Below are 13,732 nucleotides of genomic sequence, written 5' to 3' on the forward strand. Positions count from 1 at the left end.
GTATGACAACCTAGGAGGAACAATACAGGCGGAGGTCTGCGCTCTCTGAGTGCTTTTCTAGTTTTAGCATTGTATTCCAGGTGGTGGGTAATCAGATGCAGCTTTAGCTTGGCTGACCGTAGCTTTGCTCAGTAACAAGCCCCAGGCATGCTGCATTTTGGCCAGGGGACAGATTAGCAAGATTAGCTGGGGACAGTGGGGGCACTGTTGCCAGCATACCTTTAAAGGAGTCAAGAAATAGTATATGTCCCCTCTATGTTAAGGCAATGACCAAAGTTTATCATCATGAGAAAAACATATATATATATATATATATATATATATATATATATATATATATATAGTGCACTGAATGGGGAAATATTTTGCGTGAGAAATGTGGTGTGAGAATGGGTGAGACTTGGCAGCCCTGCCCATAACTATTAGGCTTGCAGAAAAGCCAAGGTTTATGCACACTCTCCCTCTGTGTGTGTGTGGTTAAATCAGTCTTACTTTGTAAATGAAGAGGTTAGAAGTCCCACAAAGGCCACTAGACCTTCTGGCCTATAGGACACTGACTGGATCTGCTCCCAGCTACTTCAGTTCTTTAATCACGATGTACATTCCCAACCGCCCATTGCGATCTTCTGAGGAGCGTCTGTTATGTCGACCAACCATACATGCTAGGTCAAATTGTAGATCCTATTCTTCAGTGGTTCCGTGTTGGTGGAATGAGTTGCCCAGTGCTCTCCGTTCCAGCAACAGCTTTGGATCTTTTAAGAGGGGTCTTAAGGCATATTTATTTAATATGTACTTAGTCCTTTGAGTTTGTGATGTGTTATGGTTTGTATAATAGTATTGTTTTGTTATAATTTGTCTATTGATAGAATTTGAAATTTATTTTGCTATTGTCCTTAAATTTAGCCATACCATGCTTTAGTTATTATTATTATATATAATTAACTGAGTGACTTATTTGATTGCTATTCTCATTTCACTGTTTTATTTCTCATTAGGTTAGTGCTTAAAATTATTGTTTTACTGATAATATTACTATTCTCCCTAGTTTGTAATTGTTCACTGTTAATTTAATTTGTATTGTTATTTATTTGTATGTCGCTTTGGACAAAGGCGTCTGCTAAATAACCATAGCCATAGCCATAGCCATAGCCATAGCCATAGCCATACATAGTTCTGTGTATATCATTTATGATGATATTAAACAGTTGTGTGGGAACATTTCCAGTAATTACACAACACTTTAGCTGTTAAATGTCTACTCGGGCTGTTGTTGTCCAACTCGCTACACTTTGAATAAATGAAGACATCACAAGAATGATCTCAGTTATTTTGGGTGTCTCTTGTCCATGACCTTCAGGTCAACCTCCCTTAGGGAGTCTGGAGTAATATTTTTTTTTTTTCTTTATCATGACAGCTATTTTATTTTCATTTGACATTTCCATCAAGAACATCCTGTTTATCCTGTTTTAGTTCTATAAATAATGGTAAGACTTTGTCTGACAGACTTGTTGCTCTCATGCTTGTGTGTTTATGACCTGTCTCTGTCATTGTGAATAAATCGTTGTACTCTGCTGTACAGTGGGCTTGCCTGTACGTTACTTTTTGCCTCTCTGTGGATTATTACCATGTTTTGTGGTTACACATTAATTTGGTGATTTACTTCGTATTTAAAATGCTCTATAAGAAGCTATACTCTTTAGGGGTGTGAAAAAGGAGAACTCTCCTTTTCCCCTTCTGAGAACTTGTTACTCTGCCTTGGGCAAACACAGACTTTGCACACACATTTCACTAGTTTTATGTTCATTGTTGTGTATGTGTTTGTATGTAGTCTGTGTAAGCTTTTGATTTTAACAGTGGTGTTAATGGTACAGCCCCCTCCCCCCCACACACACGTCCTATAGTGGTTCAGTCCAACACTAATTGGGTAATTGGTTAGCCTAGGCAGGGTTCTTTCACACAGGGTGAGACCCATAATGAGAGAGACATACACGGGAAACAGGGAAGACACATGTAAGAGCTGGAGGTCCAGGAAAAGGGAAGTAGTTCTTTGACGTTTAATAAGTTAAACCCTTGCTTGCTGTGAGGCAAGGGGAAGAGTGGGTCCAGACTTAAGCAAGGTCGCCTTGTTGGACCCATTGCCTAGTTCATTGCCTAGTTTGTTGCCTAGTTTGTTGCCTAGTTGGTTGCCTATTGAAGAATGTTGCCTATAGAGTTATCGAAGATCCCTGTAACACGCCTGGACTCTGACCTGATGGTGATTCCCTGATCTGGCTATGTGTGGAAATAAATGTATTTTGTATTTGGAACTGCTGTCTCCTGCCATCTCCTTTCCCCAACACCATCACATCCAGTGTTGTACCTCCCACAACGGGGGGTGGCCGTCTCGGTCCCTCACAAGGGGGTAATATTTTTTTTTGTCATGTTTGGCAATGAGGGCCAGATGTACACAACACAGCGCTAACAGCGAGTTTTTGTATACGCAGACTGCGAACGCTGTGCTTTGCTATATTGCGTGGAATTTACTAAGCTGTCACTTCATTAGGTTAACAGCGGTCATCCCCGCCCCCTTTACAACAATAATTGCGTGCAGAGCTGAACCACAAGCGCAGTTGAATATTGTAACATTCATCATCATCATCAACCGTTTTTTATTCAGGGAAAATTGACTGAGCATCAAGCTCTTTTACAGCAATGCCCTGAGTCACAAAACATATAACAACAATAATCAAAATAATAAAACAAGAAAAAGAAAAAGATACAAAAAGCAAATAATTAAACTGACACAAAATAGCCAGGTGCCAGACAGAGCGGCGTATTCGCACAGCGTTCCTGTACAGACATCAAGACAGACATTAGACAACCACTACAAACATAGCGCATTTCACGTGCACAGAACCCATACACAGACAGTGCCGAACGGAGTGGCGTAATCGCCAGCGTACCCGTGGCAACAAAGAACAAACAAATTTACAAAATAACAAGACACAAGACAAAAGATGCCGGACGGAGCGGCGTAATCGCCTGCGTACCCGACGGACACCAAGACATACACAAAGACATACAAAGACAGACACCAAACAACAATTAACATATAATAAAATAACATGGATTAAGATATAAGACAGACAAACAAAACACAAATCAAATAAATAAATAATAAAAGCAAACAAAATGAGAAAAGTCCACGCCAACTTAGTCCAAATCGACTGCATCAGTAGACGGCCGAGAAAAGTCCCAGGGCAATAGATGTTGCACAGTCCCGTAGCTGATCAGACCAACTCGGCGGAATTCGCTAGGCAGAGCGCAGGCAGGCCGTCTGGAGAACACCAGAAGCTGAGGCACAAGCAGCAGAAGCACCGAGCAGCCTGAAGTCGAGAGCGACCCTGCAGGTCGGCAGCATTTTGTCCCTGGCCTCCAACGTTAGCGCTGCTCGATCCAGACAGGCAGCAGCTCGATCGGCAGTCGCGGCAGCAACGCCCGCAGTTGGTATCGATCGCCCGCGGTTGGTAGCCATATGGTCCTCAGCTCAGCTGTCCTGATCAGACGGTGAGGTGCAGCGCACGGATGGAGGAGAGCCCCAGGGCAAAAATCGTCAGCGGTCTTCGAGCCATAGGACTTTCACTGGTGGCAACAGCCAACTTGAAACAGCAAAATAAGGACTAAGGAAAACGCAAAACTATCGAAAATACCGTTAATTAAAGAGTAAGAACATTTATCTAAACAAATAAGTACAAAAAATGAACAGAATAAAACATAAAATTACGAACATTACATCAAAACAAACAAAAATATGATGCCATACGGAGCGGCGTGTCTCGCCAGCGTCCCCGTAACCTAGCAATGAACATTAAAAAGAATCAAAGTTTAGCGATCATACATGATACAAAGAGATGTCAATGAGCTGCGACAGACAGAGTAGGCCTAGTAGTTCTACTAATCCACTTAAAAAAATACTTGTGAACTATTTACTGCACGTAGACTAAAGGATATGACTTAATGCCTGTCTAACAGATTGGGAAGTGTAGGCTAGCCTATGTCGTGAAAGAGAAAGCACGATTTTAGAGAGACAAACAAAAGTTAAGGTTGCTTTTGACATAGTACAATGAAGAAAACTGATGCTCTGAATATTGATTCAGCTGTCTCTAAACGTTTTTCTAATAGACGCATTTAACCGCAATTTGGATTACATCTGCTTTCAGAAGGCGGATGTTTTTCAACGCAAAATAGACGTGCGCTGTTTTCATACATATGGCGGAATACTTAATCAATCGCTATTAGCACCTCTCCTCCCCTGTACTTGCGCTTTACACCCATTTTCAGATGATAACCTTGATATTGAAAAGGATAGCAAAAAAGCCACCAACTAATGATAGGCCTATTTAAGATTAATGGTTAAAACATAATTTCAAGTATATAATTCGGTGTATTTGGCATCCTTTTCAATTTCAAGGTATTAGGAATTTCTGCTTCTTTTTGAATGCGGGAAGTAAAATACAGCCTTTCCATTCCATTCAAATAGCTACCAGAGTTAATGCCTTGTAAAAGTAGCAAAATGCTACTGTTTCGCCAGAGGGGGGTGCCAAACTTCACTTTTTTTATTGTAAATGTTTATTCTGGTGTTACCAAAACACCTGTAACTACATGCATTTATTCTGTGAACGGGGCTTCGATGCAATATTAGAACTTTACACACTACATGTCCATATACTTTTCTATTTCCACATAGATCTTCATGATCCTACTACCTATCCCACATAGCATTTCAGTTACATGAAAATGACACAAAATACAAACATGCCTTGTTTTATTGTTATTATTGTCATGGTTATTTGTTGTGGAGACTTCAAATTGTGGGAAAACATTAATTAACTGCCGTATTTGAAGAGGAAATAGTGACTGATACCAAGTGAAAAAGATAAACAGTTTTTTAATACCCTTAAAATCACACTTAATGCACGTTTTTCCAAAATTGAGGGCCCTTTCGAGAGTCAAGAGACATTTAGTACAGACTTTAAATTGTTTACACATGCTTATTATGAGTTGATCTTCCACCCTAGAAAATTTGGGGAGGCTAGGGAACATATTTGTCAAGATATTAATGCCCAGACATGGCATGTGTTTTTCAAGCTGTAAAAATGAAAGAATTTCAAGGTCTAAAAAAGATATGAAGACAGATGATTTCCACAGAAATATTTCACAGGCCTTGGTTTTAGGACCCATTGATGATATACACAAAGTTTGAACAAAATCTGAGACGGTGCAGTAACAATCTTATCTGATTTGACACGGAATGACCCATAATTCAAATGACTCTGTATGCTAGTCATTCATAGCCTGGAAAACCAACGCCAACTGCTGGACGGCAAAATGTTTTGCCTGCATTTGGGTCTGGCCTCGGACCATTGAACATTTTGAAAACACTGCCCTGAATCTGGCAGATGGCAACTAAACCAATCACAACACAGAAATGTGTTTTGAATCAACGCGGGCGGGGCAGAGGGCTCTGGGGCGGGGTTTTGAGGGAGCGTTGGCCTATAGGCACAGACACGGTTTGAAAGACAACGGGTTGTGCTCATCAACAATGTTCCGTTGTATCCATTCATCGAGGCCAGACTAAATTAGACATCCAATCCATTTAGGCTGGTTTATCAGGCTAAGTCATTCAACCAATCAGACCAATGATCCAGGTACGCAATATAAGCCACTTTGTGATTGGTCCAAATTGTTATGGAAGCAGTAGGGTGACCAGACGTCATTTTTGATTGCCCATCCCCGGGAAAATACAGAAAAACTACCTATGTCCCCGTTTTTTGAAGACAAAACTTGTTTGTGTTTCAGTCAGATTGATAGTCACACTGAAAATGTCCCCATTTTTGGGATTATGTCCCCATTTTTGGTCTCGGACATCTGGTCACCTTAGGAAGCAGGAGAGATAAATGTGCAGGTTTCCAGCCCGAGCTGCTGGGTGAAATCTAATCCAGATCAGGCTGGGTTTACCCAGTCTAGCAAACAAAACATGCAGAAACAAGCACTCGGCTCCCTCAGTTTCTATCACCTCAGTCTCTAGTTCTTCCAACTACGCCCAGCCTAATTTACTTTTGAGTCCATTGTCTATGATTAGAACATCTTACCCAGGTTTCATGAACTTGCATTCCATTGCCAACAATGTGTCAAAACAAGACAAAAGTGACGCATGGATCTCAACCAGATCGTGTTGCCAGGACCCGCCCGGCTCTGCTTTTGGCCTTTAACGTTAGTTAGGGTGAGACAAGAGCTGCGTTCCTTTCATACCATTGGTAGGTCCACTCAGTTGACTAATAAAAACACATCTAGCCAACAAGCTCCAAGTTTTGTTTTGGGTTTTTTTTGTCCTTCACAGCAACACGCTGGACATACTTCAAGTTTTCAGTCGCCAAGTCACCAAGCAGTGAATCCAGTCCCTCAGCAACAACAGAGAAGAGTAGATGGACACTTAACGATGACAACATAGCCCCACCTCTGACCTCAGCCACCACACTCAACCTGTTAATGTTTTTCTTTCCCCCTTTGTGATTTCTGGGCACGCAGTATCAGCTTGTGAGGCCAGAAGTACACTGTTAGCTTAGCTTAGTTAAACATTAGCTTACTACAACCTATTCCCCAGTGTAACTTGCTCTACTAGCCTGATGGTGTCATACTCACAGTTCTAGTCAGCAGGTGAGCCTGATATTGCTGTTTGACATTGCAAACAAAATCAACCTAGACATGCTCAGATGACATGACAGACGAGGCTATGATTGGGGGGATACTGAATACTACAAATGACATTAAAGGTGTTACGTGACATTTCTGTTTTCTTACATAATGTCAAAAATGGTAATAGCACCTTGTACCACTACATCAACCAATTGTACAAATCTGAATGGAATTGAATCAAGCTGAATTGGTTAGACTTGAACATGGTGGTCATGGTGTACTGTAGTCGTGGTGAACTGAGCTGAATTAGTGTGTGTCTGACCTGCAAGTGGAGGCCCAGCGGTCATGGGCAGCGCCATAAGCCCCAGCAGGTAGCCGATGGCCTGGGAGGCGCGCTGGGGCCCCACCAGCGTGAAGGCGACAGGGGCCATGAGAGAAATGAAACAGCCATCGCACAGCCCCAGGAGCCCACAGATGGCTACCAGCGCCTCAAACGCTACACACTGGGGCATCAGTATGGTGGCCAGGCCAAGCAGCATGAAGGAGCCAGCCTGAAGAGGAGAGGGAAAACATGGCGGCACATTATGTTTATGATTTAAAACAAAAACAAAAAAGTGAAGAGAGAGAGAGGGAGAGTGCTGCGTTGGGTCAAATATAAAGATTAAAATCGGGTGCTCTTCGGAATGGACATAAATTAAATTGAAAAAACTGCGACTGTCCTGTATAGAGAAACTTTGTGCTGTGTTTAAGGCAGTCAAAAGTCCGAGGCACACCGATGTAGTGAAAAAAGTTCAAAATAATTTATTGCATTGGATAAGCCTACGCGTTTCGACTCTACTGAGTGTTCCTCAGGGCAATCCAAAAAAGTATTTGTATCTGAAGATTACAGGGAATGTTAAGATAAGATAATAAGATAAGATAAGATAAACTTTAATGTCCCAAAAGAGGGAAAGTTGTCTTGGGCAGGTAAGTCGCATGTTGCATACATAGAACATTCAAGAGACTTGACACAGACATACATTGCCGAAACAAGACATTGCATTACTGTTCCATGACATAACAGAACAGGAACACTGTTCACAATGTACCGTCCTCTTTGTTTGCAGAGCAGACATGTTTGAAATTGTCAGACCTCTATTGTGATACCTACAGTACACTGTGACCTGCCACCTGAGACCTTTTGTGCATATGAGTTTCTTCCAAGAACATGGTGAAAAGAGCCTGAAGCGCTGTTTGGGCTATTTCCATTAAATGAACACGCCACATCAACTTCCAGTACTCTCTTCATTATCTCAATGACGTCATTTTTCTATGTCAGAAAATAGGCCAAATCACCTGCAGGTAGATTTTGTTGACACCTTGAATCAGATCACCCATACTGCCAAAGGTAAGACGCCCGATCCCAGAGCTTACGCCAATTGACACCAGCACAACCCATTCATTGCCAGTGTGTTCCGAGAACTGCTCCTCCACAAACGACATCTGTTGAGAACACGCATAGCCGTGTTTGACATAATATTGCTGTGAAGTTTCCACTAATGCTTTTTTTCTTTTTAAAACACTCCTCTAAAAAAAGGACCTTCATGAATCCATAATGTAATCAAAGTGTGTACTTACCAGATGGACATAGGGTACAAAATAGCCCAACACCGCTGTAGCAATACTAAAGGCCCAGACCCTGAAGGAAGAGACATGGAAAACCCCCACGCCAATGAACTGCTTTGCTCGGGTCCGAAACCTCCGACAGCAACTTCCTACTATCTGATTGGTGGATGGCGTCATGGAGTCTTCGTTGTCATGGTTACAAGATGTAAGCCGTGGACGGAACGTGACAGATACCAGCGCTACTTGGACCAGCATGAGTGCACTGAGGATCTGAAAGGTTCTGCTTAAACCCAGCGGCGCCACCACCTCCTCCAGGAGAGCAGGCATCCCCACGGAGAAGAGACTGCTGCCTGCGGTGACCAGCCCGTTGGCCAGGCCCAGGCGCCGATGGAAGTAGTGCCCCAGGATCACCAGGGAGGGCTGGAGTGTGAACGAGCTTCCGCAGCCAAACAGAAGACCGTATGTGATGTACTGCAGTACCAGAGAGCTGCAGGCACAGAGCACATCAGGTCAAAACAGAATGGATGGACAGGACCGCTCAAAAGGACAGCATATTGTATTGAGAGAGAGAATAGTAAACACGGAAGAAAAAATACTTTTAACAGTTTGTGTATGGTTTAAACTTTAGGTTCAAATGTATGACAACCTAGGAGGAACAATACAGGCGGAGGTCTGCGCTCTCTGAGTGCTTTTCTAGTTTTAGCATTGTATTCCAGGTGGTGGGTAATCAGATGCAGCTTTAGCTTGGCTGACCGTAGCTTTGCTCAGTAACAAGCCCCAGGCATGCTGCATTTTGGCCAGGGGACAGATTAGCAAGATTAGCTGGGGACAGTGGGGGCACTGTTGCCAGCATACCTTTAAAGGAGTCAAGAAATAGTATATGTCCCCTCTATGTTAAGGCAATGACCAAAGTTTATCATCATGAGAAAAACATATATATATATATATATATATATATATATATATATATATATATATAGTGCACTGAATGGGGAAATATTTTGCGTGAGAAATGTGGTGTGAGAATGGGTGAGACTTGGCAGCCCTGCCCATAACTATTAGGCTTGCAGAAAAGCCAAGGTTTATGCACACTCTCCCTCTGTGTGTGTGTGGTTAAATCAGTCTTACTTTGTAAATGAAGAGGTTAGAAGTCCCACAAAGGCCACTAGACCTCCTCCAGCTGCTGTCAGGCGACAGCCAAAACGGTCAGTGCTCATGCTGACCAGAGGCGAACAGAGGAATATCATACCCATGGCCAGAGCCCCAATCCAGGCTAAGGGAGAAACAGATGGGGAGAGGTGAAGATGAGGGCTTCAGAAGTCATGATGACATGCCATTACAGATTTTTTTAAAAAAGAAAAAATACAAATATACATCACACACACAAGATGCAAGTCAATGAAAACAAGTTCAGGTAAGGGAAAGAAATACTGAAATAGTTGAGTGCATACTAAACTGATCATGTAATCCTGACTGATTTGATTGGGTTTCACTAATTGTGGAATAAGGGAGAATATAGTCATCTCATTTGGTAATATTTAATTAATCATTATAAATGGGCACAAAGGATGAATACTCCAGGTACTCCAGGATGGAATGCTTTCCTGTTGTGATTCGGTTATCTATTCTCAAGTGGAAGACTTGTTTCATTACCTATTGTGTCTGTGCACTGGCCACATAAATGATGCTACTGGTTTGTCTTTGATTTTGTTTTGTTTTACTTTGCATGTCTGCAACGTGTCTATGGCTCTTTATGGTTATAACTGCCGCTAGTGTAGTTTTTTTTCCCCTTCATCTACTTCCTGAATTTTTGGTCAACGATTCACCGGGGCACATGAAACTTGGTGAGCATGTAGCCCCTGTAGACTTTTATGGAATTTTTTTGTTTAGTCACCGAGGGCCACTCCACCCCCGTGCTGTACATCTAGTTATTATAGGTTTAGTCAGAGTTGTTTTTCTTCAGGACTTTTGTCTTTTTTTTCTTCTTCAGTAATTTTGCGTCAATGATTCCTGGGACACTGAAAGACCGAGCTGCACGAAACTTGATGAGCATGTAGTAGCCCCACTAGGATGACACAAAACCATTGTTTTTCGTTTCGATCTGTCGCCCACCCACCAGAAGGAGGGCAGGCCAGACACAATGTTCTGTGAGAACCGTAGGGCCTATAGGATGACCAACTTTTTCTGTATGTTGGTCTCAAAGGGCCATGTCAACCCATTCCATATCCAATCATGGATCAACTAGAGTTCCAGACAACAGACTGGGGAGTCCGAGCTCGGACAGCTGCCTTCCAAGACTAAAGGCGTATTCACACCTGCCTTGTTTAGTTCGATTAAAACGAACTCAAGTTCGTTTCTTGCTTGGTTCAGACCTTTTTGACTGGTGTGAATGAATACGCCCTAAGAGACAGTACAGAGAAAAGGTCACACAGTGGCTCTACCACCACAGACATGTGGAGTGCAGGGGTAAGAACAATTATTATAGACTACAAAGGAAAGAGCGTGAGCGCAGAGGAGCTGAACAACTTCTATGCCCGCTTTGAGAATGATATCAGATCAGACTCCTTGTTAGAGCAAGATTGCTTCCCATTTCAGTCATCTGAAAGAGAGGATCATTTAGGACGATGAATACACATAAAGGCTCAAGGACTTGAAAACCAAATCCCAAATCGTGTTCTCACATCTTGTGCATCTGAACTGACTGAGATCTCTATGGACATCTTTAATCTCTCCCTGCTACAGTCTGTTATCCCCACATGTTTCCAGAGGTCCACCATCATTCCAGTCCCTAAGAAATCAACAGTGAGCTGCCTTAACGATTTAAGTGTGTTGCTAGGAAGTGCATTCACCATTTCATCATCACCCCCTCCCCTATTTCCTCTTATAATGGATTTTTAAATCCTGAAATCAAATCAAATCAAATCAGGCTCATTGGCCATGTATACTTGTGTGCACAAGGAATTTGGTCTCTGCATTTATCCCATCCGTGAATTAGTGAGCACACACAGCACACAGTGAACAGTGAGGTGAACACACTAACCCGGAGCAGTGAGCTGCCCTCTTTCAGCGGCGCTCGGGGAGCAGTGAGGGGTTAGGTGCCTTGCTCAAGGGCACTTCAGCCGTGGACTGCTCGGCGACCCTCCGGTCATAAGCTCGCAGCCCTAACCAGTAGGCCATGGCTGCCCCTAGGTAAAGGTATAATTGCCAAAGATATGGGTCACTTGCCTTGACTCGCATATAAACTTAGGTGACATTTCATTCTTAATCCATAGGGTTTAATAACCCTATAATATATATATAATGTCGGTCCACCCTTTGTAGCTTCAACTCTTCCAGGAAGGCTTTCCACAAGGTTTAGGTGTGAACTGAGAATTATTTTTGTTGGACGAGGAGACTGCCTCTCAGTCTTCGCTATAATTCATCCCCATCGGGTTGTTTTATCGGTTTGAGGTCAGAACTCTAATATAGTCAAAATACGAATGTTTAATGGTGAGCTAGACTTTTTTTCCCCCTCATAACTGCGACCAAAATTGACAGATTACAAATATGTGTGCATCCAGGCCACGTACCAACTGTGAACTGAGATGAATTGCCATCGTTGTCCTCATGGACTCTGACAAGCATCGTGTGCAAGATGCTGAATGAATTTTGAATGCCGAACACTGACCCATTGCACCAACTGGCTGCCAAAACCACTGCCCACCCAAATCCACCCTCTGGAAAGTTTAAGGAGGCTTCTTGGTGAAGTACTGAATGAATGTTTACGGCTGGTGACTCCACTGTTTCTGTCTCTGTGGTCAGGTGGTTTCCTCCTTCGATTGGGTTATTTTTACATTCTCTGTTCTTCCTTGTCAAGGATCCTCCAACGTTGTCCTTGCTGGCTGTCTCAGGCAGCGGTCCTGTGGCATACATTCTCTGAAAGTTAGCAACTAAATATGCAGCTCCATATAATACAGTTGATATAAAATAGTTCTGCATCTATCCACCAACAATTATGTAGCAGTTTGTTCTGCCTGAATCAAATGCAGACAGATAAAAAACCAAACATTAACTATCTCGTTGTCAAACAAGTTCAATGTTCATTTTATGCACTGAGCTGACCTGCAAATGTAAACATTCTGGCAGTCTGTGAAAGTGTGGATGAACTGTGGATGAATATTTCCTGTTTTCCTCGAAGGAGTATTTTCTTAGATGACTTTGGACATTTGCCCAAGGGTGGATTTGAAACAGCTGTTTTTCTTTCTGAAGAAAACCAACCAACTACAGTATAGTGTCCTGCTATCGTAGCACCATCGGCAGTTTCCTGTCTGATGGGGTCCTGGTGTGCAATGGCAACCATTCTGCCTCTGGCCAGGCATTACATTACATTACATTTCATTTGGCTGACGCTTTTTAACCAAAGCGACTTACAACATGGAAAGAAAAACAATTAGGTTTTTTAAGAGCATTTCTAACAACAATAAAAAAAAAAACACAATAAGTGCATCAGTGGGTGTAATAAGTGCATAAATGAGTGTACTAATGAATGAGTGCGATTGTCTGAAGTAGTGCTATGAGAGGAGATGTTGGCCTGACAGAGAGTCATTACTGTAAAACAGCCCAGAAGATCTCCAACACACGTCTGCCCTTTACAGACAGACAGGAACTGCTGCCCACGGAAGGCCTCCTCCATTTTAGAGGATACATTTTCACTCAGCTCATCACGTGTTTACCCTTCATGGGTAAACATACACTACAGATCAGTCAAAGTGCATACAGTACCATAAGATTGATAAACATTCCTCAAAGCTATCACTGCACTGAACTGTGCACTTACTGTAAAACACAACCCTCATAGGCCTACATAATGCCACACTGGGCCTCTTTGCAATAACTACTTTAACATGTGGAGTACTCTCTGTTCCTCCTACAGCTATTGTGGCAAAATGACAGACAGCAAATTTTATGGACAAACAACATGTGTGTAGTCAGTAAACATTGGTCGTAGTGTTATCCAATTGTGTGCACAAATGCATGCTTGGTGCCGCCCCTACAGTTGGGCCATTATATTATTTGTGGCCAGACCCAAAAGCAAGAAAATAAATATGCAGCTCCAGAATTATTGCGGTATTAAAAAAAAACAATTCTTCATTCATCCATCAGAATTGTTTAGCAGATTGTCTTAAATATTTGCAGACTTCACTGAAATAAAACTAAAGTCTGTCTATGTTTTGCACGGAGCTGCACATTTAAACAAATACGTCTGTGTATAGCTGAAAGAATAACAGCCAAGCAGTCTATGAAACTTGTATGACCTATTGCAAAATGTTTTCTTATTTCCCTCGAAGAACTGTTCTCGCACAAGAAACCTTTTATGAATGTTCAACAGTGTACAGTATATGACCAACAAATAAGCAAACAAATAAAAAAAAGATTATCATTTATTTTTCTTACAATAACCTGATAAACAGTT

General features: G+C 42.2%; 2 protein-coding genes across 3 annotated transcripts in view; both read right to left on the reverse strand.

The window, feature by feature from the left end:
• LOC134079789 (monocarboxylate transporter 8-like) overlaps positions 1-6,157 on the reverse strand; it is a 30,783-nt gene extending 24,626 nt beyond the window's left edge. The window contains exons 1-2 of the mRNA XM_062535863.1: positions 6,132-6,157; positions 493-543 (exon numbers count right to left, since the gene is read on the reverse strand). Of these exons, the coding sequence (XP_062391847.1) occupies positions 493-543; positions 6,132-6,157 (77 nt within the window). The remainder of the gene's footprint in view (positions 1-492; positions 544-6,131) is intronic.
• A 630-nt stretch (positions 6,158-6,787) lies between these two features.
• LOC134080227 (monocarboxylate transporter 8-like) lies at positions 6,788-12,511 on the reverse strand. Of its 2 annotated transcripts, XM_062536542.1 has the most exons (6): positions 12,382-12,511; positions 11,850-12,179; positions 9,409-9,553; positions 8,293-8,767; positions 8,011-8,157; positions 6,788-7,226 (listed from the first exon to the last, which is right to left on the reverse strand). In XM_062536542.1, the coding sequence occupies exons 1-6, from the start codon at positions 12,395-12,397 to the stop codon at positions 6,927-6,929; spliced, it is 1,413 nt and encodes a 470-aa protein (XP_062392526.1). In that variant the 5' UTR covers positions 12,398-12,511; the 3' UTR covers positions 6,788-6,926. The 2 variants fall into 2 exon arrangements, with proteins under 2 accessions (XP_062392526.1, XP_062392525.1); XM_062536541.1 differs by lacking the exon at positions 12,382-12,511 and having other exon boundaries at positions 11,850-12,297.
• Positions 12,512-13,732: the final 1,221 nt, after the last annotated feature.

The sequence above is a fragment of the Sardina pilchardus genome, chromosome 5, assembly GCF_963854185.1.
Source record: "Sardina pilchardus chromosome 5, fSarPil1.1, whole genome shotgun sequence".
In the NCBI taxonomy this organism is placed as follows: domain Eukaryota; kingdom Metazoa; phylum Chordata; class Actinopteri; order Clupeiformes; family Clupeidae; genus Sardina; species Sardina pilchardus.

Bases quoted from the DNA above. Each gene is read 5' to 3' on its own strand.
- LOC134080227 (XM_062536541.1), bottom strand. From the start codon at position 12,258: ATGCAGAACTATTTTATATCAACTGTATTATATGGAGCTGCATATTTA. The intron at 8,768-9,408 runs GTAAGACTGATT...CTGTGCCTGCAG, and splicing joins CTAACCTCTTCATTTACAAA to CTCTCTGGTACTGCAGTACA. The intron at 8,158-8,292 runs GTAAGTACACAC...TGTTCTCAACAG, and splicing joins TTGTACCCTATGTCCATCTG to ATGTCGTTTGTGGAGGAGCA.